The 26,594-nt window shown below is 35.4% G+C and overlaps 1 protein-coding gene across 1 annotated transcript in view; it reads left to right on the plus strand.

Annotated features, from left to right (window-relative positions):
• Col5a2 (collagen type V alpha 2 chain) overlaps positions 1-26,594 on the plus strand; it is a 136,091-nt gene continuing 109,497 nt past the window's right edge. Inside the window, exon 1 of the mRNA XM_048345108.1 lies at positions 1-552. Coding sequence (XP_048201065.1) covers positions 456-552 — 97 coding nt within the window. The 5' untranslated portion in view covers positions 1-455. The remainder of the gene's footprint in view (positions 553-26,594) is intronic.

Raw genomic sequence — 26,594 nt, forward strand, 5'->3', positions numbered from 1 at the left:
TAGGGAGGGGAGAATAGGACTCTCCCTCTAACCGGATTTCTTTTTTTAAAAAAATGAAAAGAAAGTGAAATAAAAGTTTGTGTCTGCTTTTAAGTTCTATCTACGCTTGAAACATACATGACATAGGGAAAGTTCAAGGCACAGAGACGCGTGTTCTGATTTGGTTGTTTACCATCAATCAGACCGTTGCTTGGCAGACACTGGATGGTTATGAGCCTGAACAAGCTGAAAGGGGCAGGAAAAGAAGTGGAGGCAGCATTCTTCCTATTTAAAGCTGCATCGCTTGAAAAAAGTTTTCGCAGACTGTGGTGGAGCTGGTGCTGAAAAGGGGGCTTTGCAGAGGCTGCCCTGGGGCTGGTGCTGAAAGAGGAGCCCCTAGCTGACTTCATGGTGCTACAATAACCTTAGAATCTACTTTTCACTCCCAGGAGGAGCCACATGTCTAATATTTAGATATGATGGCAAACTGGGTGGAAGCAAGCCCTCTCCTCATTCTCACTGTTTTATTAGGGCAATCTGTCTCAATAAAAGCCCAGGAAGAAGGCGAGGATGGTGAGTTTGCCTTTTCTTTTCTTTTCTTTTTTTCTTTTTCTTTTTTTGCTTTGATTCTGGTGTTTATTGTACGGTTTGGGAACTAGGTGGAATGTTAAGTCTCAGGAAGAGTGAAAAGGAGGTTCTGGTTTGAAGTTTGAGAAGGGGGCTGCCGGATTTGCACCTGGGAAATGGCTCCTTAACACAACCGGGATGTTTGCAAATCCTGAGATTCTACATCTGGGCTTGAGAGCTCCTTTCTGGGCAAGTCTAACATCCATACTTTGCCTGAATGTGAGAGTGGGAACTTGAAAAGTAAAGAGGAGTGCTTAAAACGGAGCCCTAAAGGCACTTTTAATTAGATGAGGTCTGCTCTGTGGGCTGGAGCTTTCAGAGCAAGGAAAAGTCTGCAGAAGCTGGGTTAGGGTGGGGTCTTTTCTTGTGCGGGAACTTCAGCTGCTTTATAAAATTCTTTGTTTAGCAAAACTTCTACAGCAACTCTGATAGTTCTGATTTTTCTTTGTCTCTGGGTCCTCTTGTCTCATCACAGAGTTTAGCTTTTATTTCTTTTACCGTTTTCTTTGGCAATGTTTTGCTTACTGAGAGGGAGTCAAGTTTATTTCTCCATGACAGAGGGTGATAGAAGCCAGATTTCTTAAACATTGGTATTTTCCCACCCTGCTGACTTGATTATCTGGATAGTGGTGGTTCCTGGTTGGGTGGAGGGGGATGTTACTGTTTTGGCATGAAGTATTTATATGAGCATTTCCTCTTAGTCACAAGGTTCTCCCCCCCCCCCCCCATTTTAAGACAAATTTTGCCTAGTTTCTGAATTTTTATTCTGTGTAATTTGCATATTTTAGTGAGTTTTATGATGAATATAACTGCATAGCTGCTGTAGATGAACTATTTGAATTGATATCACTGATTCTTAAATCTTTACTCTTGAGGGTTGGAATTTCAAATACAGACTCGTGATCTTTACTAATAAACCATTATCGATTTTAGTAAGTATTGAATCAAACCCATGCCTTTAAAGCATAGCACATTCATTAAATTTTTATTGTTTTCTTCATCTATACATACATAAGTATATACATATGTAACTCAGTCTCTGTATTTTTTTTGCTGAAGATATTTATAAGATGAATCTGGAGACTATAACTTCTAAAAACTTTCAGAGTGAAAATAATTGTCTGGAGATGAATGCTTAAGAGTCTTAAGGCGTCCCATAGAGGGAGCACTTTCTAAAATCTTGCAACTTTTTGTAATTTTTTGGTTTTTGGAAACTGAGACAATTTATAAGAGGTAAAGTCTCTCAAGTTTCTAATTATGGCATGGAAAGTATGTGTTGTTTGAAAAGTGGGGAAGATAATGGAATAGGAATTAGAAGTTAGGAAAAGGGAGAACAATTTCAGACAATTATAATAGAGAGAGAGATAATCTGATAAGAGTGTACATTCCTCCTCAAAGGACCAATTTTAAAACTTTTGATACCACTTTTTCTTAATTTATATTACAACTGATGACTAATCATTTTAAACTAAGGAAATAATTGAATTGTGTTAGTAGGCTAAATAATTATTTCAAAAAATTTGTAGGATAGGTCATATATTGAGATTTTTAAAAATGGGTTTATTATGCTCTAAATATTTCTAGATAAATAAGAAGAGCTTATTTTTCTGTGATACTGATTTGTATAAATGTCAAGAATAGGATGCTGTATTCTCCATCTCTGAACAAGTCCTTCTGCCCCAGGATAACTAAGCAGCACAGAAAACAGGATCCCAAACTTCAGGTTTCTAACAGGATAATTTCCTATATAAGTCTTAGAAATAATAAATTTCTCAACTTATTTCATCCATCTAAGAGAATGCGAATGATAAAATTTCAATAGCAAAGAAAGAGTTTTTGGTCTAAGGATAATGCAATAAAGAATTCTAGAATTTAGTGTATTTAGAGCTGCCTAAATTATATTCTACTTTCTTACTTCTGGTATACTTTTATATTGAATGGAAACTTTGAATATTTTATTATCCCCACTCTGGCATATCACAAGCTCAGTGAAAGTGTCAGACTATAGAATTCCATGTGGGTTTGTATCTGAGAAAAATAAGCTAGATGGATGCTTTAAATTAAAGAAATAATTAAGGCATAAATGTCAAGGAAGCACATTTCAGGTTTTGCTTTTAGCTATAACTAACTCATATACTGTAATGTTTCCTTTGTGTGCAAAAATGTTCCTTTGACAATGTAGAAACCTGTCATTGTATGCAATATATAAGTTTTTATTCTTTTCCTTTTTTATGACTTTAATGTATATTTTCCTCATTTTAACTGTGATGTTATCTGTAATGCAAAACATAAGCTTTTCCCTCTTTTTACTGTGATTTTATCTGACATGCAAAACATAAGCTCAGTCCCTGTCTCATAGAAATACATGTGAATGATAAAATAAAAGTAAATGAACTTTTTGGCATTTGATGCCAAAACAACACTACTTTCCACTGAATGTTCAGAAGTAATTGTTATGTATGTATGTATGTATTATGTATGTATGTATTCTTTCTTTCTTTCTTTCTAGTCCTGGGGCTTGGACTCAGGGCCTGAGCACTGTCCCTGGCTTCTTTTTGCTCAAGGCTAGGACTCTACCTCTTGAGCCACAGCACCACATCTGGCTTTTTTTTCTCTATATGTGGTGTTGAGGAATCGAACCTAGGACTTCATGCATGAGAAGCAAGCACTCTACCACTAGACTATATTCCCAGCACCTATTTATTTAAGTTTTTATTCCATGAGAAACTGAAAAGAACAAGTAAGGAAATGGTGTCTGGTTGAGGTTGAAACTAGAAAAAAAATCAGGGATTCAAGATGACATAATCACATCATAAGGCATTTCTCTCTTTCTCTCTCCTTTCCTCTCTTTCTCTCTCTCTCCTTCTGTGGGCTCTCTCTCTCTCTCTCTCTCTCTCTCTCTCTCTCTCTCTCTCTCTGTGTATGTGTTTTAAAGGCTTTGAAAGGGCCCACTTTTGTTTGCTATATGAGAAAGTACTTGACCATTTACAGTAACTTTTATACTCACAAATATAAGTCTAACATTTTATTATAGTTGTTAGGGGAAATCAGTATACTTAATCCTAGAAAATAATCTTCGGTATGAATTGTATTTGACAACAGATGGACAATGGAAAGAAGGGAAAATGCAGCCATAAACGATTTCATATCCAGGCAGTATAAACATCAGTGTTTCCAGCAGTCAGGCAGGAAACATAAACAAGTAAAGAAGAGAGCATCTGTACTACTGATAGTGGGGAATGATGGGACTTGTGGGAACTGAAGATTGCTGGATACAAACTTATGTTTTCAGAATAAATAGCAAGAGCCACATAAAATATACTTAGGGACACATTTGACTCATGGACCATAATTTTGTAATACTCCTATTGCAATGTGTCACTATATTCTGGTACCAAGCAACTTCAGATTACTAAAAAGGGTTCAGAGTGCGTTCTATAATATGGTTTCTTGCATTTTTATGACATTATATTTGTCATCTATCTCATTGTAATAATAAATATCTAAAGATTCAGATACTTAATATTCAGCACTTCTTGGATGTCATCATTTAAAAATAGACACAGAATATGAATACACTTATTTATCCATAAATTGTTTTAAAATTGGCAGTACTGAAGTCGATACTATGGAACATGTTGGCATACAATTTGACTTATACAGTGGATATTTTAATTTAATTCAGAATACATGTAGAAAAATGTTAAAAATCATGAAATAAGGGCTGGGAATGTGGCTTAGTGGGATAGTGCTTGCTTAGCATGCATGAAGCCCTGGGTTCAATTCTTCAGCACATCATAAACAGAAAAAGCCAGAAATGGCACTGTCGCTCAAGTGGTAGAGTGCTAACCTTGAGCAAAAAGAAGCCAGGGACAATATTTAGGCTCTGAATCCAAGCCCCAGGACCAGCAAAAACAAAACAAAACAAAAAAACCACAACAAAACATGAAAGAAACTTTTTTTCTCATGAAAGTGTTTTCAAGTAGGCAGTGAAGTTTGTATATTGCAAGTCATCAAGGACCCAATTGGAATTTTTTCTACTCTCCTATCTCTAGAATAGGGGCTAGGATTTTAGAATTTTAGGTGACTGCTGGAGGCCCACTATTTCATGTGCTTTCCACACATCTGGAATAAGAGACAACGGCTTTGACACCTCAGGTTTTGGAGAACTTTTCAAACTACTATGCGGAGTCCTTTTTCTTGTGATTACTATACAGGACAGTGTTCTCTTAAGTGATCCAAAGCCTATGTCACTTCCTCATAATGATCCTCGTCTTGATACTTTATTTTTAAAAAGACTTTTATGTCTTTGTATTTTTAAATTTATTTATGTTTGGCTAGAATTTAGTGTTATGACCATATAAACCTTCCAGACAGTATATAGGACATTTAACTTTTCCTTGGGTAATATTTGGAATGTATTTTGCTGAATAGAGTCTGGAGATGGCTATGTTGATCTTTCTGGACATACATGTGATACAAGATGGCAGGCAAATCCAGAAAACAAGTTTTATTTCTGAGATGGTATGAATTAGAAAACTGGGCTCATGAAAACTATGGTGACAACATGGGATCTTTCCCAAGTACTCAGTTGGCTCTGGGTGGAATGATACTTCATGTGCCATCACTTGGCCTTTACGTGCCAAGTAAAGTATTTGAACATGAACATTTCGATCTCATGTTCTTTTCTCTGAGACTGCAGCACCAAAATATTTATATTTTCATATGAAAGGTATAATAATAGTATGGATAAAAAGATTATAATTATCAATTTTAATTAATGTATAATTTTGGATAGATTGTGTAGATGATATAAAGTAATTTAGAATTAAATATGCTGTGGTTTGATTTATTATTTGCTATGATAATATCTGTGGATTTGGAGGGATCATTTAAAATAAGACATAAAGTAATATTGATTTATAGATAAATGTAAGGTCTTTGAGTAAAAGTCACTGATTAAAGTGTTTTGATTCAGAATAGAATTTTTAAGAGGATAATGGCAAATTGGGGAAATGGCCTAGTAGTAGAGTGCTTGCCCTGGATACGTGAAGCCCTGGGTTCAATTCCTCAGTACCACATATATAGAAAAAGCTAGAAAAAGTGCTGTGGCTCAAGTGGTAGATTGCTAGCCTTGAGCAAAGAGAAGCCAGTGACAGTACTCAGGCCCCAAGTTCAAATCCCAGGACTGACCAAAAATAAAAAAGTGGAATACTTAACTGAGGCACAGGAAGTCATTTCATATTATGTTCCAGTCACTGTAGGCACAAACACTACTCATAGGTTCTTTTTTTCCTAATAGTAAATATTTTAATTATTTAGAAATAATTTTGTATTAGTTCTCAGGTGATTTTTTTTTATTACCCATATCCATAGGGAACTTGCTGCATCAGTCATACTTTTTCTTCTCTTGGCTCTTTCAACTTAGTGTATAATACAGTTCAACTTTCTTCTAAGGTCTTTGGCTAGCTCCATCTTATCTCCATTTCAGCTTCTTTAAAGGAACAGTCAGTTTCTTTTCTTTTTTTTTAATTTTTATTGTCAGACTAATGTACAGAGAGGTTACAGTTTCATACCTTAGGCATTGGATACATTTCTTGTACTGTTTGTTACCTCCTCCCTCATTCCCCCCTCTCCCTCCCCCTTTCACTTTCCCCCTCATGAGTACAAAAGCAATACTTGAAAAACTGTTTGGTGTAAATGAACTAAATGAACTAAGCAGTCAGTTTCTTTCACTGCCCCTTTCACCTTCACTTTACCTGCTGTACCCTGTATTTGGCTTTTTCATTTCACCTAAGCTGGTCTAGTAAAAAGAGGATTCACCCGGTGCACCTCTCATAGGTCCTTGTATCCTCAACTTAACAGGCTCTGCTGACCACTCTAGGTTTCCTAATTTCTATTTCTGAAAGCTCTGCTCCATCTACTTGACCTGACCCTCTCATCTTTATTTTTGTTCTTAGCATTTCATTCTTCTCAGAAGATTTATTTCGTTGCTTGTCTCTGGATATTCTTGTTCTAGGCCATTCAGGAATCTCATATACTCTCGGAGTGTTGCTTAACAGCTACCTAGTGGTAATTCTCAGAGCTCTCTCTCCAACTTTGATCTTTTACCTGAACACACACACACACACACACGCACACATGCGCGCGCACACATACACACACACATTTAAATATCCAGAACTGTGTAAAGTTTAAACTCTCCAAAAGTCATTATATTCCTTTCAGGACCAGATTTTTCTTTTATAGTACTTTGTCATTTAATGGAACCATACCCTTTTTGAGCATTCAGCCACTTATTCTTTCAGCAAAGTTCCAATTTATTAAAAAGTTCTGCTATTTTTTCTACCAAATATTCCTTAAATATTCTCTTATTCATCCCTACTACACATGCCTCAATTCAAGCCCCCATTGCCAATACCTGTTTTACTTTATTATTGTCTATACGCATCACTTTGCTTCTTACCATTGAAACATATATAGAGGCCCTCTGCTGTGAGGTGAATATAAAGTAAAATCTTACCATATTTCTAACTCCTTTAAATCCTTCCTTTACATCTCATAGTTGGATGAGAAAGTAATGTTCAAGCTTCTTAGCATGACATGCAAGAGACTACTTCATGTGGCCTCCTTCTAGACTTTGTTATAACTGTTGTCATTCACTGACTCAGACTTGGAATTGCTTATAGTCCCCACCCTAAGTGAAAGTGTGTGTATATATGTGTGCACATACATTTTCTCATTATCTTTTAATTCTACTCTGAACATTCATTAATCTCAGTAGTCCTTTACCATCTCACAAAACTCATTTCATCTCTTCTTCATATTACTCATGTTATGTTGAAAATTTTTTCTTTACATGAATACATTTTACAGGTTTCTTCCCAATTAGCCTTCATAAAACACATTTTACATCACATCATTCCCCAGTTTAACAATTTATTCTGATTTTCCAATCAGATCACTGTGTATCTTTCACAGGGTAGATTACTAAGTTGTTTTTTTTTTTTCAAATTTTTATTATCAAACTGATGTACAGAGAGGTTACAGTTTCATACGTTAGGCATTGGATACATTTCTTGTGCTGTTTGTTACCTTGTCCCTCAGACCCCTCTCCCCCCTCCCCCTTACTCTTTCCCCCCCTTAGATCTAAGTTTTAACTGTCTCAACATGTATTTGGGAAGGATTTAGCCATTCTAGTGCTTTTTCCATTCATTGTTCTACTACCTATTGATACTTATCCTTTAAGAGATATTTTAAAATTAGATCTAAGTTTTAACTGTCTCAACATGTATTTGGGAAGGATTTAGCCATTCTAGTGCTTTTTCCATTCATTGTTCTACTACCTATTGATACTTTTCCTTTAAGAGATATTTTAAAATTATATTTAAAATGTTAAAAGCTTGGATAAATAGGATATTCTAGCTTTCATGAATGCACCTTTTCTTTCAGTATGTGATCTCAAATGTTTAAAGTGTAGTAGTGTTAAATTCTGGTAAGTTTTCAAGAAAATTATTTGCAAAACTCTGAAAAATATCACATCATTTATTCATTGGAATGATTGAGCAAACTCGGATTTTACAATTTATATTTATACATTCTTAGACAATTTACATGTTATCGAGTCTTAGTTTCTTATCTATAAAATTGAAATATTATTACCTCATCTTAAGAAATCTCATACATGTAAATGATTTATATGGTAACATGGCTTCCTGTACATAATAGGAGCTTATCACAAGGTTGTGAATGTCAATGTTAGATTACTAGTAAGTAAAAATAGCAAAAATAATAAGTAATTGCTGTAGTGATTGATTTCAAGAATGTAGATGTTAGATATTATGGAAGAAATAAGTAATGTGTTTGCTTTCAAAGAGATCAAAATATATTGTTAAACCCAAAATGTAAATTTTATCTTCTGTATACTTTTCAAAATCTATTATTAACTTTATTAATAAGATCTTTTAATATATCTAAAATTTTTGTTGGTCAGACAGAGGGCTCTAGTGTACTCTAAGAGACAAAAAAAAAAGTAGCTACAAAAGTCCTAGACTTCATAATGACCTTTTGCTGTGGATCATCACTGCCTCTCTCTGGTTTCACACCCCCACATAGTTATTTCCCATGTCTCTTCGCAGTATCTGTGCAATCCATGCACAATCCATCTATGTCTCAGTACCACCTCATTCCTGTCTACCAACTCTGTTTCAGAGTTTATTTTCTGAAAATATGATAGTCATAAAAGTCTCTTAAAAATTGGAAGCTGATTTTCCACTCTTCCTTGTTCTGGGTTGCATTTGGAATGAGAGGAATTGCTTCACTGCACAGAGATTTACAAGGCTGCTCCCAGGACTATTCGGATACCATGGTGTGGGTGACCATCTTTCCCCAGATTCTTCAGCAAGTCTATTCGTTTTCCAAAGTCTGCTAATTTACCTCATTCCTCCATTCCCAGGAGATTCTTGTGCAATTGATTCCAGAAAGCAGAAACCAGTGTAGGATAGAAGCATATTATTCATACTTACAATTTTCTTAGTAGCAATTTCCCTTCCTCTTAGTTTTAAATCTTAAAAGAAAAAATAGATTTAAGTTAAGATAGATTTAAGATACAGATACAGTTTTACAAGAGAATTTAGAACTATAAAATCCTTTAATAAAATCTTTGATATTTAATATGGTTGTCCTTTGCCCACTAGCTTTAGATTTTCACATTACATAATGCTCAAAATATGGATAGTTACCAGAACAAACACAATTTATTTATAGAGATTTAATGTTTTAATTTAGAGTAATGGCTGTTACATGCTTATCTGCTACGGAGACAAGTAGAAGAACCTATCAGATTCATACATGATAGTCTGAAAGTATTTTAAAGCTATCATCCTTCTCATTCTTTCCAGAAATTTATATTCAAAAGTGGCACATAATGTTTTAACTCAGAGCATTATGTTTCTCACATGACTACTAATAGTTTACACAGAATGTCTGGTGGGGTGGACTACTGGAAAGTGAAGCTGACTACCATTGGATTGTGAAGTGCAAGAAGTTCTTAGCTTTTTGGTCTTTGGCTGTAAATAAAAATGATCTGATATTGTATTAAGAAACCCATAATTTCTTTGAGATGTCAGAAGGGCAGTGACTGTCCCAAGACATGCAAGAGGTCCAGACATAAAAAAAAAAAAGATTGTGTTATGCCTTTCTAGATGTTGGGGAAAACTCTCACTTCCTTCTGCAGTCTTTGCTTACAGCTCCTTAAATCTTAATCTCTGCTGGTTAAATTGGGCATGTTTTTGTTTGTTTCTTTTATTTCTGTTCCATTATACAACTCATCTGAATTTTGCTTAGAAAGAGCTCATGGCTGCTAGAATCAATTGAATTCTCAAAATGGAAGGAAGATTTCATAGAATATAGGAACTGTTTGCTTTAGTAATGAAAAAAAGAGTGGGGAAATGATTAATCACTTCAAATTCTTACTGCAAAGGATGAGACCAGACTGAAAGAGAATGTGTTCTGGAAAGATCAATGAATGAATTCTACTGTGGATTTTGGTGTTGGGAATATAAAGAAAGAAAAACTAAAGCTAAATTGGTATGATTTATGAAAATTTATGTGTTTAGCATACAAACAATTACATCTTATATACTTCCCAAATTTGCAATTCACCTTAGCTAGTTCCCTATCTCCACCAACTGTTTAGCAATATTGTTATTGCTAAATTCTTAGGAAAAAAAGCAGGTCCAGATTTATGAAAACAACTGTGAAATACATGACATTTTAACTTGCTTTTATTTTTGAGAGAAATGTGTTGTCACCCTTCCCCTCTGTCTGAAGGAAAGGCGCCCAGTTATTAAAGCCATTTTTGCCTGTCTTGAGTCTCATACTGCAGGTCCCTTTGTATGACATTTCAAGCCTGGTCTCTTATTAGTATTAGCTCATTTATTATCAACTTATTTTTCATTCCATAAGGAACTAATGCACTCCATCAAGTGTCTATAGTTATTGGCCTATTGCACAATTTAAGTTATATGACTCCTTTGTAATATACATCACTATATGGTGGTTCGCATTTTAAGACCATTTCCTTAGTATTTGTGGTCAGGCACAGTTGACTGAAAACCTCTGAATGGACTCTGCTCACCTACAGAATGAAATTCAAATACCATCAGTGCTCTGCCCTTGTTCATGAAGGGTTCTACAATCAGGGCATTATAAAAACTTTAATTTATTAAAATAAAAATTAGAATTTTAAGGTTCTTCAAGGCTGCCAAATTACATATACTTACAATGACCCATCTTAGTCAATTGACTGTTAGGGAACTATTAATCCAAGGACAAATTCCCTAGAACCATTTAAGAATGGGTACCGTACATTCTACTTCTTCCTTCTTCCTACTGCAATGTCTTCCTTTTCCTACTTTAGGTGATTGAAAAAATTATATTTGCCTTTTCCTTCTAAGAACACTCAACAGTAAGTTTCAAGTAATACTCGAGTAAACCCTCTTCTTCTGATGCATTGAGCAGGATGGTAAAGATAGGATATATATATATATATATATATATATATATATATATATATATGAAAACTATTAAGCACATGGAAAGCATAGTCAAACGATTCCAACTGAGAGTCAAACAGCCCCTGCGAAACACATTTACTCATTGAAATGTAAGGTTCTTTGCAAGTTTGTTAAGAGTATACCAATGTGTTACCAAGGAACATAGAATGTCTCTTCTATTTTCTTTTTTCTATATTCCTAAAAGATAGTTATTTTAGAATAAGTAAATATGCCTCAATATTATAAACTTAGGTTTTTGTTGTTGTTGTTGGTCATAGGACTTGAGCTCTAGGCCTGGGCACTGTCCCTGAGCTCTTCAGCTCAAGGCTAGTGCTTTACCACTTGAGCCACAGCTCTACTTCCAGTTTTCTGGTGGTTAATTGGAGATAAGAATCTCAAGGACTTTCTTGCCTGGGCTGGCTTTGAACCATGATCCTCAGACCTCAGCCTCCAAAGTAGCGTGGGTTAAAGGAGTGAGCCACCAGTGCCCAGCTAAATTTATTTTTTGAAGTAAAAAAACTAATATTCTGTCAATTAGATATGTAGACATTGATTCAGTAGTAAGACTGTTTTTCCAGTCTGGGAATTTCCCTGAGTTTCCAACCTTTGCCATTTTTCTGTATTTTGAAGATAATACAGCCAACAGTTCTCATATTTATTATTTATTTCACTCTGACTTTCAAAGAACAGTTGACAAAACAGTTAACAATATTTAGAGTCATACATTTGAACCTGGACTCATAATTGATTGACTGTGACTTTGAGCCAATTACTGATCTTCTTGAGACTTGATTCTTTCATCTTCACAATGAAGAGTAAAATTAAAATTTTGATGGCCAAAGAAATATACATATTATTAATACATTAAAGATGGATTCCCAGTTGGGCAATTACAGATTATTTACTCTGGAACTGATACGATATTTATTTCCCAATTACAAGTTTTGATAGGAGGATAGGTAGAAAAGTCACAGTCTTCAGCACTGAGGCAAAACTAGAAAGAGTAGAGAGGATGCAACTATAATTGCAGTATTTGAAATGGTAATAATGAATTTGTGTTTCTCTTAATATTTGGGGAGGGCCACCAGCTTATGTGTACCTAATAATTATTCAACTCAGGAAAAGCAAATCAGCAACATCCTTTAGGATGTTTGGCCTTAGGGTGTATTTCACATTCTTGGTTGTACATATACACATTTAATTCTTTTTTTCTTTTTTGTATAGAAAGATTTCACAACTGTTTGTACTTTGGGCTCAGGTAAAGTTGTAGGGAAAAAAAGTAGAGCTATAACTAATTCATTAACTTCTGTTGACATTCCTGAGATTTTAAGATGTCAAAACACACTTATTTCAGTCCTGGGGCAACACATGGTGAGACAGCTTCTCCTTCCCCTTGGAGAGTGAGGAGGAGACAGTGAGTGAGGAGGGGACAAAGAGGAGGGACAGAATAAGGAGAAAGAATAAAGAGGAGACAGAGAGTGACAGAATGAGGAGGAGACAGAATGAGAAGGAGGCAGAGAGTGAGGAGGAGACAGAGAGGGAGGAGACAGCTGCGTGAGCTCAGTCAGCCTCCACTGACTTACTGTGGCAGGAAGTTCAACAGCACAAGCCTGAGTCAGAGGACTGGAATTTAATCCTGATTCTTCCCTTCCCTTAGAAATATAATTCTCTTTGTAGAATAAACAAAATATATTCTATATTTTTCTATCTTCTGTGTTCAAAAAAAAAACAAGTTCATAATATGTGTGGAAATCTGTCATTAGTGAAACCCTACGATAAAAATATGGTATTTTTAGTTTAGTATATCTTGATATGAGACAATTATTTTGATGCAAAATACATTTTTCATTGACCTAATTATAATATCGACAACATAAATGAATATAAACCTTCACAGACACAAAGGAAAGCAGTTTGTCAATAGTTAAAGCCTTGAAGTGAAGAAAGTAAATATCCTGTTACAGAAACCACTTAGATTGCTTCCCAGTGCCCTCAGGTAGGAATTAAATAGGAAAAATAGTAAGAAGCTCTTTGGCTCGGGGATAACATAATAGATTGAGAAGAGCAATGTGATTTTTTTCCTAATATGACCAGACTTCAGTCTTTCTAGGAGCAAAATGCAGCTTCCTGGCAGATGCCAGAATCCACTATCATTGTATTTTCTTTATTCATGTCACACCAGGAAGCCAGTCTTAAGATCAAAGTTAAACTCTATGGGGCTTGTTCATCGCTTGGTATCTCTTTTCTCTGGGTCAGAAGGTAACTTGGAGCAAGCAGTTTAAGCTGGTGACAGATATCCCTAACAATCAGAGCCCCGTACAATTCCATCATCTCTCAGGCCTGGCTACTTTCTGGTATATTTTAAGACTCTCAAGTTGTGCAGAGAGAAACATGCCATTAAAGAGATGAAGGATTCAACCGAATAGGTGGTTACTTTCCTTCATGAATGAATTGTTGCAATAATTTTAATGAAAAGCTTCTAAATTAAAACTGAATCTGGACACGGCAAATCTGCTTTCTAATTATAGCTGTGTTATAGACTTACTTGGTGATTCTGTGGAAATGACTTAAATTCTCTGGAATTCAGCTTTTACCTTTGTAAAACCTGTCATATATTATTCGTCGCCACTTTCAGCAATGAAAAATCTATGCCTACAGAACATTCACATGATTATATTGCATTGGTTAGATTTGCGTTATGTGATGATTGTGAATTGTACACATTTTGTAGATAAAGGCACCATACATAAGGTCTGTGGGTAATATGTTTGTGTACCATTAAATGGGGATTTAAAGCTTGTTCTACAGTTTTGGAATTATCTCAACAGTGATTTACTCAAGACTTCAGTATCTAACTCATAACTGGTCTGAATTTTAAGTAAATGGCTCTATAACAAAATATTTTAGTAAAAAGGACATATTGTAAAAAAGTAAAAACTATAGACTTTTAGGTTACTTTTGATTTCTACTAATTACAAAAATATGATATTATACACTATTATGATTACAGGATGAATTGTTCTCTACTAGTTTCTGGTGTGGCTGGGTGCTGAAGTTTAACAACATATAGCATTGTCTAGATTACTGCTTTGTCTTTGCAATGAAGTGGCTTAGTTTTCCCAACAATATAATGAATCCATTAAAGTGCTGTTTCAGTTAACCATAACAAAATAATGATGTGCCATTTGCTTTGGGCAATTCTTAAAATGTTGATCATTTTGTTTGTTTGTTTGTTTGTGTGTGTGCGCGCCAGTACTGGGGCTTGAACTCAGCACCTGAATACTGTCCCTTAGCTTTAGCTTTTGCTCAAAATTAGTGTTCTACCACTTGATTCACAGCTTCCCTTCTAGTTTTGGTGATTAGAGTTCCTGCTTGTACCACAGTCCTCAAATATCAGCCTCCTGGGTAGATAGGATTACACGAGTGAGCTACCAGTGCCTAGTCAATTTATTTATTTTTTTATCTCAAGTAGGAGATTTCGACATGTTTTTTATCACAGAGGGAAAAATCCCCACCACACAACCCATGAAACAGTTCATGTCATTAATGCAGTCATTGTATTACTATCTGCTGATTATTTACTGTTTATTGAGCACTGTTCTGAAGATACAGAAACATTTAGCCCTTACCCCTGAGAAGTTAGTCATCAAATAAATCAGGGACATTTTTTTGTGATTTGTTCTGTGATGGAGGTGGGCAGTATACTAGGAAAGTCATAATAATCTTTCTATCAAATATTGCCTTAGAGGTAAGGGGCTTAGAAAGGAGTTCAGGAGAGTCTCGGCAAAGTATATCAAATCAGCCATTTTATGTATTAACTCCATTATTTCCCTTATCTTTATTCCATCCTCTCCTACACATGAAATCCTTTGTCAAAACTGATGTGCACCCTTCTGAAGACTTCTGGAATAGCGTGCTTCATCTTTTTTTCTAAACCACAAAATGTCTTCTTTTTATAGTATAATAGTATGCCATGTTCTTTCATTCATTGTCCATTTCTGTTGCTGGGCTTATTACACCGTAACTATCATTAGGTCTTCGTTATATCCTCTTATTCTTGAAGGTAAAGACCAATTTTCCAGCCAGAAAATTAGACCCATAACCGGTACTATGCATATTCTAGATCTTCAATAAACACCCACCAGTGATATTTTAAATCAAACATCCTTCTTTTGTCATCATGGCTCAAAAACAGATGCCCTTTCTGTTGTCAGATTATTGCCTAAGTACATTATCATTTTGTCTTAAGTTTTAATATATTCAGCAACAAAGTTAAAGATATAGTTCCATATTTTATGTAGGCTTGCTTTAGTTGATGTCTTTTCACCTAATGCATTAAAACTTATAATTCAAAGTACTATAATTTACCAAGTGGGAGAGTTGACTCTAAGTCTTTCCTATTTTGGCTTTTAATGAAATTTAATTTTAAGTGTTAGTTATACAAAGGGTTGTCAGTGTCATTTCTATCTATCCATCCATTCATCCAATATATGCCCACCCCAATCAAACCAACCTCCTCCATGTATTCCCTCTAATTTATTTTTGCCCGATACACAAGTCCTCAAAATTTGTGCATATTAGTGGGGAATCATAAGATGCTTTGATACATGTATGCTGTTCTTTGACTAAACATATCTGTTTCCTCAAACATTTATCACTATACGGTAAAATCATTCAAAATATTTTTTCTAGTTTTTTGAGGTTGACAGTATGTAATTGCTTCCTGTAGTCTCTCTACTATGAAAACCATACAAGAGCTTCTTTCTCTCACTTAATTGCAATTTGGTGTCTATTTATCATCCTGTCACTTAATTTTTAGTGATTCTAGTTTGTGTATAGGGATTGACTGATGATTAATTTACAAGAAAAGTTCTGAGAACCATTCACTAGCATGTGTCTACTGGAACCCCAACTATTTCAATGCTTTGTAACATAGACTAGAAGGTATGATGATTCAATCTTACTTATTATTAGATCCTTAATTTTGTGGAATTTATTATGAACTCAGTGTTTAATAATAGTAGAAATAATCAACACACCTTGAGTTTTTCCCCCTTATTTATAAAGAAACAGAGGTTTGAAGGCAAGAAGAAACTAATAAAACCAGGTGGAACAAGATACAGATTTGAGTAGAGCATTTTGTTCTATTTTGTTTTAGATGACAGAATAGGATGCTTATAGGTTTCAGAAAAGAGTTCCATGAAGAGCAATAAATTAGGATACAGAAAGAAAGAAGGATAAGGACAGACTAGGATAGTAAGAAGTGTAAAGATGGAAAGGATAATGTCAGGAAGGTATTGGAAAGTATGACATTGATACTAAATACCAAGGGGCCAGACAGCAGGTGTTGTTTCAAGAGAAGATGATACATTTGTATAATAATTTGTGGCAGGCACTATATTTATTGGCGCAGTTATTTTAATGTATCAGTTATGTTAAGTTTTGTATAGTGGGATGACTTTGAAGACCAAGTGCTCTACTGATTGTACTGCTTTTTCTAATGCAATGTGAAAATCATCAGCAAATCATTTTAGAGGCACAGTTCTGGAGTTTGAACTCAGGGCTTACCACTTGTTTGTTGTCATGTACTTTACCATATGAGCCACGCCCCTTGCATTTTTTTACTGTGATTATTTTCCAGTTTGGTATTTTTGCCTTTGGCTGTCCTTGAGCAGTGTTCCTATATCCCTACTACATAGGTGAACTTGGAGATGTGAGCCATCACACCAGCTTGTTCCTTGAGATGGGGGTTTTACATTATGTGTGGGCTGGCCTTTCCCAACTGGCAAGAGCCAGAAGTAATAATTGCAAGGAAAAAATTAATTCATGTTTTCTATTCAGTAAGACTCTGCTACTAAGTTTCCCACCACAGTTTTATACAGCTTACTGGTTATAAAATTAATGAACCAGTTATTGACAAAATATTTCTTAAATACTTCCTGGATTCCTGGGTACTAAATACCATATACATGAAGTTTACATTGACACAAGTAGATATAGATTTTTTTAAAATAATAAGAACACAGGGGGCTGGGGATATGGCCTAGTGGCAAGAGTGCTTGCCTCGTATATATGAGGCCCTGGGTTCAATTCCCCAGCACCACATATACAGAAAACAGCCAGCCAGCACCACATATACAGAAAACAGCCAGAAGTGGTGCTGTGGCTCAAGTGGCAGAGTGCTAGCCTTGAGCAAAAAGAAGCCAGGGACAGTGCTCAGGCCCTGAGTCCAAAAAACAACAACACAGTTTTTTTTTTCACTTTTGTTTAAGATATATTTAAATCATATTGCTGTTAGATGAAAACTCAGACAGGTCTGTGACTTCTAGCTATAATCCTTTCAGAAATTAGTTCTCAATTAAGCAATTAGAATATAATCTGATATGTTAAAAAGAGCTGACTTGACTGAATGTTAGGTCTTTTTCCATCTCCAGTTGACCTCAGTGGCCCTCCATCACTAGGGCGCCTGAGGCCATCTTGCAAACCAGAGGCCAGATTGAAAATTTCCCTCTCCCTTGTGGAAGGATCAGAAACTGGTTAGCAAGAAATAGGATGCTTTGGGAGGAAAGTGGAGAAAACACAAATGAACAATGACAGACACATTAGATGTAGATTTTTTTGTAGATAGAAATGATGAGTGCATAAATAACATCATCCATGCAGAGCAACCTCAGCAAAGGGCAAAACACAGAATAAACTCAAATGAAGCTATTTATTTAAAAGGAAATTATTTTCTTCCTGCTATAGTGACATATTGGACCAACATATTTGTTCAATTTTCATGAAGGTAATTATGAATGAGTTAAAATATAACCACTTGTCAATTTTACCAACTTGTATAAATACAATTCACAGTCAATCTGCCCCAAATAACTTATTGTTATTGTCTAATTGCTGCTCACTAAGCCAAGAGCTTTAAAGTACTCAATCTATGCCCATTAACAAATTTAGAAGTGGAACAATGGGTTCTTAACTTTGAGAACTGGTCAAGAAATAGGATGGTTCCATAGCACAGCTATGGTCTGGCTATAGTTTGTTAAGTTAAACCTCCAAAGATTCATGTTTTGGAGGCTTGGTTCCCAGGATGGCAGGATCGGATGGTAAGGGGATCCTTATGAGGTCTGGTCTATTGGGAAGTTCTTAGATTACTGAAGGAAATACCGTTGTAGAGGATAAAGAGAGTTCCTGCAAATGTTGTTTTAAGAACAAGCCTGGGTCTTGATTATTCCTCTGGGTTCCTGTTCTGAGCACCACATTTTCCTCTGTCATTGCTGTCTGCCACAGCCAAGGGCCGGTGCCAAGGTGGTAGACTGTCAAGCTTCAAAACTGTCCTGAAATAAACACATGGTTCCCTTTTTCACAAGGTGAACTTACCTCAGGCATTTTGTTATACTAGTGAAAAATAGATGAATAAAAGCATTGAAGTAAAAGATATTAAACTTTTGGGAATAAGCCCTTGGTCAGCTCAGGAAGTGGAAAAATTAGCTAAAGTTGTTAGAAAGTGATTGAAGTCTCTTCAGAGACAAAGCAGGCAGGAAAATATATTGAGATGGAAGCCATCAACAGAAATGTGAGGAAAAGATGATGGATCTGGAAGTTTGAGGTTTTCTAATGATCTTTGTGAAACTATGGTCCCTAAAGACAAGAACATCAGTAAAATTTCTAAAACCTGTGTTTTTCTATCTTCTTGATTTTTTGTTATTGTTTGTAATACAATATATTGTTTTGGTTCTTAATTTTATTTTATTGCCAAGGTGATGTACAGAGGGGTTACTATTACATATGTAAGGTAGTGAGTACATTTCTTGTCAAACTTGTTACCCCCTCCCTCATTTTTCTCCCCTCTTCTCCTCACCCCCAGTTGTACAATTAATTTCCAAAATATTGTCGTGTTAGTATCACTTTTGCATTAGTTCACCTTTTATCCTTCGTCTCACAATTTTGATGTTGTCCTTCCACAGATTTGGGTTTTCTGAGTATATACAATACTTTTTTGAAATACAACAGAGAAAATTAAGCCTAACCAAAAAAAATCAGTAAAATTTGTTTGATGAGATCACTTATATATTCCAATATATTGGATTCTAATCTGATTTCATATCACGACCATGTTGGTCATATATATGATGACTCAGCTAATTCATTTAGTTATAAATTATTTTTTCAAATTAAGGAATCTTTGGATATTAGTGGCATGAATAGTTGATGTTTACATGGTGTTAGTATGTATTAACACTAAAAATACTGGTATTAAAGTACTATACAAATATATGGCACTGTGATCAGTGAGTTTAAAATAAAACAGCTAAAACAATTGTGCCAATGATATTTAGCCTATATATGATAATGAAATTTACTTTTCCCCTAAAAGCATACCAGTTTCTATAAATTACTGAATTATTAGATGAAAACCTTTATTTTATAATCAAAATTCATTAGGGATGATGGGCATATACTGTGTTCTAGATATTGTGCTAGGCTAAAAGGATACTGCAGATTGTTACTCACAGTTCCTAACTTTACTGAATTTATAGTCTATCAACAGAGAAACAAACACATAAAATGAAAATGTTTTAAAACTTTAGTGGCCATAGAAAGAATTTTTCCAGTTTAGGAACAAATTATATATTCAAGCACTCTTGCCACTAGGCCATATTCCCAGCCCCTATACATATATTCATTATCATATATATAATGTGTGTGCATATACAATACATGAACAAATTATATGCATAAAATTATGTAGATTAAAGTATATGTAAATATCTACATAGATACATATTCATGTATATAATATGTGCATGTATATATACATACATATACATGAAAAAATTATGTATATATTATGCAGATTAAATTGTATGTAAGTAGCTATACAGATACATATTCATACATATATAGATATAGTAAATATTTATTCCAGATTTAAAGAGTTTATTATTCCAGTGATTTTATTGATGATGAAAATATTGGGTTACTTTGTAAAACTAGGATATATAAAAGGCAGTGGGACGTTTTGACCAAAATTTGACAAAGTTTTATTTTAAATAAGAATACCACAAAATATTTAGTTTCACTGAAAAAATGGCCTTCATTTTTGTTTTTCATCCATAGCACATTGCATTCCTGTCTCTCTATGTCTGATATGTCTGAAAAGGGATTTTGAAATAGACAGAGTTTGGATCCGGATCTCATGTAGTCTGCTCTGACCAGTCAGGTTTGTAAAGTAGCATAAGTATCACCCCCTGTAGAAATAGAAGAGGCATCTGTGTGAACATGGTTTCAGATTTATGACTAATTTAAATTCTTGATGTTTTTAGACCCCTTTGTTGAAATGTTCTTAGCAAGTCTTGATCTGATAACTTTAGAATGAGTTGTATTTAGAGCTTCATCTGTGGTATGAGATTTGTTTAGGACATTTTCCACATTTTACCTGTAGTTATAGTTGCATATTTAACAATTGACTAATTAAACTTTATAGAGTAGTACTTGCTTTGATAATAGCCTCATCTCCATTGTCAGGTTGACAGAACAATTACATAGTTATCAGTTGCAAAGGGTAACTTTTTCATTTTGCTACCAGATATTATTTTTCAGTCACCCTAGCAACTAATCTTCAGTCACCTTTCAGGTATTTCATTGGAAATTATTGTAATAACTTGGTACTAGAGCACATCTGTATTATATCTCCCAATGGGAACTAATAACAAATTATGGGCTGTAGAGAAATATTTAGAAGATAATGTGATTTTATATTGTGAGTTAAATGTACTACATTATTAAGATATTCTGCATGAAATCACAGTTGGGAGATTGCTATTTTTAGATGTGTAAAATAACTTTAAAATTAAAGCTTCAATTTTTGATAAGATTTGGCACACGTGCGCACACACACAAACACACACATTCTTATGCCCTTGTTGAGGGAAAATATCTCCAATAAAGCAAGATATATCAAATTTTTCATTTAATTTATGAGGACAAGTCCATCAATATACATCAGAAAACTGAGCATATCTTCAATTTTCACGTTTTGAAAAGCCTAATCTAAGAATGATATGTGGAAAAAGAATTTAGTATGTTGGTTGGTTCTAAATGTAGTATGAATTATACTTTTGTATTATTTCTTTAATTCTATGATCCCCAATATGAATACTCAAAACTTGATTTTCTAGAGAATAAACTAAAAATCAATTTATCCAACTGATACTCATTAAGGGTGATGTGACAGACACAATTTATGGCTTTGGGTAAAAGTGATAAAATCTATGTCTGCCTATGCTTGAATTCTATTCCAGGGGGTGAATTGAAAAATATTTCCTTGTTCTGATCTCAGTTATACTGCCTAATACAGAAGAGGAGAATGTGCTTTGATGTGGCACTGTGGTTGCTGATCATCTGCGTTCAGAATAGAGTGATTAACTTGGATTATGTGGCTAGGCCCATGGTAATCACAAGTGTCTTTTAAAAAGAATGGAAGCAGAAGAGATGTAGTCAGAAGAGATGACAAGAAAAGCAGGCATCAGAGCCAGAGAGGGAGAGAGAAAGGCATTTGAAGATGTGATGCATATATTTTTGAAAGTCATTAAGGGGGAATGGATTAAGAAACGCAGGTGGAGCCTTGGAGCCAGGCACCTTGGCTCAGGTTTATAATCCTAGCTACTCAGGAGGCTGATATTTGAGGATTGAGTTTGAAGCCTGCCCAGACAGAAAAGTCTTTCATCAGCCACTCAAAAATCGGAAGTGGCATTGTAGCTTAAGTGGTACAGAGCACTAGCCGTGAACACAAGAGACTCAGGAAGGGTGTCCAGGCCCTGAATTCAAGCCCACAATAGACAGAGAGAAAGAAAAAGGAGAGAGAGATGGAGAGGGAGAGGGAGAGGGAGAGGGAGAGGGAGAGGGAGAGGGAGAGGGAGAGGGAGAGGGAGAGGGAGAGGGAGAGGGAGAGGGAGAGGGAGAGGGAGAGGGAGAGGGAGAGGGAGAGGGAGAGGGAGAGGGAGAGAAGGGAAGGAAGAAAGGAAGGAAGGAGGCAGGAAAGAAAAGAAAGAGAGAAATGCTGTCGGATTCTAGAATCTGGATAAATCAAGAAATGAATTATGCAGAGGAGATGAATTCAGGTCAAGATTTTGATTTCAGTCTGGTGATATTCATTTTAACTTTCTACCTCCAGAGCCTTCAGCAATAAATTTGTTGTTTTTAGAAAAGTAAATTTGTAGTAGTTTATCACTGCAGCAGTAAGATATTAACATAGTAGTGTCAAAGTGGAAGAAAGAGCCTAGAGAAGACAAATAGCCTGATTTGTAGTCTATAAAGTTAGAATGGAATCACAAGTCAAAGAATAGGTAAGTTGCTTTTAGAAGCTTAAAAAGCCAAGCAAATGAATTGTCCACTGAAGCTTTAAGAACTAATGCTAAAATCCTTGATTTTAGCCAGGGAAATGGGTCCTCTGACTTCCAGATCTATGCACTGAATAATGAATATGGTCCCTCTTGTAAATGAGTTACGTGTTTTTTTGTGTGTGTCGGTCATGGGGGTTGAACTCTGGGCCTGGGTGCTGTCCCTGAGCTCTTCAGCTGAAGGCTTGTGCTCTCCACTTGAGCCACAGCTCCACTTCTAGTTTTCTGGTGGTTAATTGGAGATAAGTGTCTCATGGACTTTCCTGCCTCAGCTGGCTGAAACACGATCCTCAGATCTCTGCCTCCCGAGTAGCTAGGATTATAGACGTGAGTCACTGATGCCTGGCTGAACTACTTAAACATTAAATTCTTCATCAAAAAACCTTGAACTTGAGCATTTGTCCTAATTGTTGTTGGTGGTGCTGCTATACATTCATTTCACTGCATTTTATGATTTAATTAATGGTATTGATTTTCCTCTGTCAATGTCTTCGAGCATAAAAATTGTTTGTTATAGTTATTTACTTTAAGAAATCTGGAGATTGTGTGTGTGGAGATTGTGTGCGAGCACACACACACACACACATACACACGCCCATGCACACTATTCCTTTAAAAATATATTAGCTCAGTGTACTACAACATTGACTCATAAATACGTTATTATTAATGTGATGGAAAATGGCAGAGTCTGCAGTCAGTGAGTTACATTTTTCCATAGCCAGGGAATATTGGAAAGCTGTTTCTCTAAGTTAATGTGGAATCTCAGGGGGTCTATATGGGAACCACCTTCTAGGGCAAATGCATCTCACCGGTGAAAGTGATGGAGGATGATTTCCAGATGTTGAAATGCTTGTTTTGGCAACTCCTACAGAAAACTGAAACATGTTGCCAGAACAACCAAAAGGGATATGAAATACTGAGTACAAAAGGAATTAGGCACATGGAAAGGAAGGCAAGTAGAATGCAGTGAGTGTAGTACAGGGGATCTAGTTGAGCCAAGAGAGCAAGATTAGGAGTTCTTGTAATCTATATGTGGTGACAGAAGGTCTATCCCTTCTATGCTCAAACTTGTTACTGTTTTGCATCTAAGCTATGCTTTCCTAGGTCTTCTTTATAATCTATTCTGTAATTGTTGATGTAAATAGATTGAGAGAAACTCTGTTGTTAGAATTAGCAGAGGTTATGGTTAATATGCAAGTACAATCAAGCAGTGTTTTCAAATTCTGAGTTCATTGTTTACTACTATTTGAAAATTTGACTGAGATCCCTGTTTGAAACAGTTTGATTTTCTTTTTTTCTTTTTTTTTTTTTGGCCAGTCCTGGGCCTTGGACTCAGGGCCTGAGCACTGTCCCTGGCTTCTTCCCGCTCAAGGCTAGCACTCTTCCACTTGAGCCACAGCGCCGCTTCTGGCCATTTTCTGTATATGTGGTGCTGGGGAATCGAACCTAGGGCCTCGTGTATCCGAGGCAGGCACTCTTGCCGCTAGGCTATATCCCCAACCCTTGATTTTCTTTTTACACTGGGCTGCACTATGTAGCTAAGGCTGACCTCCAACTTGCAATCTTTCAGTCTCAGCTTCTAAACAACGGAGATTGCAGGCATGAACTATCATGCCTGTCAATAGCCTAGTTTCTTTTTTTTTTATAAGAGGTTATAATAATTCCAAAGGGTTTAGTAGAGTCAAATGAAATAAAGTATATGATGTATAATGTAAATTATTTATTTATTTTGTCTTACTCCTTCCAGGCATCCTCCAAGAATTAAAATTGCATTTTGTCCAGTAAGGGAAAATTATATTTTTACAAGACTATATTCACAGATTTTAGACATTTTTAGCTAGATTGACTTTCCTTAAGGGTTTAGAATAGAATCACATAGACAAATAGTATGAGGACAAACCAGATACTTTCTTTTTACTGCTTTACATAAGGTGAAAAATACCAAAATAAAAACTATAATTTATTTACTTTTATCAATTGCTTTAAAAAAGTAGTCAATTAATTATTACCACAAAGTAGTTAACTAGTGATAAGCAGTTCAAGGCAAATAAGATTCTTAATTCACCGTCACAACTTGGTGAGATCTTTTACGATTTCTAAACCAGTTTGATTCCCTGTTTCTCCTTCATAATACTCTCCTTATGGTAGCTTTTATGAAAAAGATCCTTTTCTCCCAGTCTTTGGGTTCACTGTAGGCCTGGGAAAGCCAGGCATCTCTATAAAGCTAATGTTTGTATGAGTTGGAATCTAAAACCTAATTCATGCTACAATTATTTTCCCAAGGGTGGAGCAACAGGAGCCAGGATAATAGGAAGAGATCCCTGTGGGGAATCAACTCAGTCCACACCTGGGCACATGACTGTGTTTGTGAGGGAGGATTGTGGATTTTGTATTTGTATTCTAGCTACATTATATATTGAATTTTCTGCTAGTCTTCAGCTTATCACAATAGCTTTTCTAAACCCCCAAATTCTTCTAAATATTAGAAATCCAATTTAAAATAATTTAGAATTCTGAAGGTCATAGGGTTCTGACCTTAACTGGTACTATACTTGGAGTGAAAATTTTTTTTTTTGTATTTTTACATTCTTTTTTTTAATTTTTTTAAAGTTTTTATTATAAAACTGATGTACAGAGAGGTTACAGTTTCACACGTTAGGCATTGGATATATTTCATGTACTGTTTGTTACCTTGTGCCTCATACCCCCCTCCCCCTTGGAGTGAAAATTTATATCTTTAATACCAGCTCTTTTGTTCTTAATTGTATAATCTTGCTTTTAAATTATATGCATAGACCTCAAGATCAATGTATTGAAATGTAAAAGATGAGAGTAATTGGACTACTTGTTAGTGTGTGAGGATTGAATGAATTTATTTGTTCAACTATTAGAGTACATGATGCCCTTCTCAGGTGTACTCTTGAGAGTAGGAAAAATTCTCCTCATATTCTGTTGTAATTATTTGACCTCCCACAGACTCTAACAGAAATCAAGAAACACCACAAATTTTTAATGTAACTACTAGGGTCTTAGTCTAAAAAACGCAACTTGAAGTGAACTCCATAATTTGCTAAGTCTGTTGTATGTATTCATTAGTCTTGTCATATTTTGAGACAGTGTTTCACTTCATAGACTATGCTTGCCTACAATAAACAACCCTCCTTCATCAGCTTTCCAAGTACTGGGACTCTTAAGTGTAGACAATTATTAAATAATTAGGGTGAATCAAATTAAAAAACATAATCATGATTTTTATATTTAAGTGATAAGAAAAGAGACACGTTGAAAGTAGTTACAACAATCGTTTCCATAACATGGAGTTCATTTCACTTAGTATTATCTTATGTGTTCGTAAGGGTATAGCTATTGGGCTCCTGTGATCCTCTGCTGTGACTTGCCTAAACCTATGCTAATTATTCCCTATAAGGGAGACCATAGAGTCCATGTTTCTTTGGGTCTGGCTCACTTCACTTAGTATAACTTTTTCCAGGTCCTTTCAGCGTGCCATATGTAATTGTAGCCTCTATTATTGATGATCTTCTTGTATCACCTTCCTGTGGTTGTACCCACACTTTCTCTGTATCTTATCTGAGTATATTGGAAACCGGATATACTGGTATTAGAACTAGGAAATTGGAAGGGAATACCAAAATCGAGAGACACAGGGTAAAAAAATACAAACAACTACAAAAGCAATATTTGCAAAACTGGTGTAAATGAACTGAACAACTCATGGGGGGGGCGGGGAAGGGGAAAGGGGAGGGGGGGAGGGGGGAACGAGGGACTAGGTAACAAACAGTACAAGAAATGTATCCAATGCCAAATATATGAAACTGTAACCTCTCCCAATTCAGTTTGATAATAAAAAAATATATATATAAAAGGAAAAGAGACAACTATTCACATAGTGTGGCTTATATTTTAATTATATACATTTTGATAACTCAATGTGGAAAGTTAATAAGCTAACTGAAATGCAGTCTTGTAGAAGCAGTAGCTGTATGTCAGAAAGCTATGCCAGGCACTGATGGCT

Source organism: Perognathus longimembris, chromosome 4 (assembly GCF_023159225.1).
Source record: "Perognathus longimembris pacificus isolate PPM17 chromosome 4, ASM2315922v1, whole genome shotgun sequence".
In the NCBI taxonomy this organism is placed as follows: domain Eukaryota; kingdom Metazoa; phylum Chordata; class Mammalia; order Rodentia; family Heteromyidae; genus Perognathus; species Perognathus longimembris.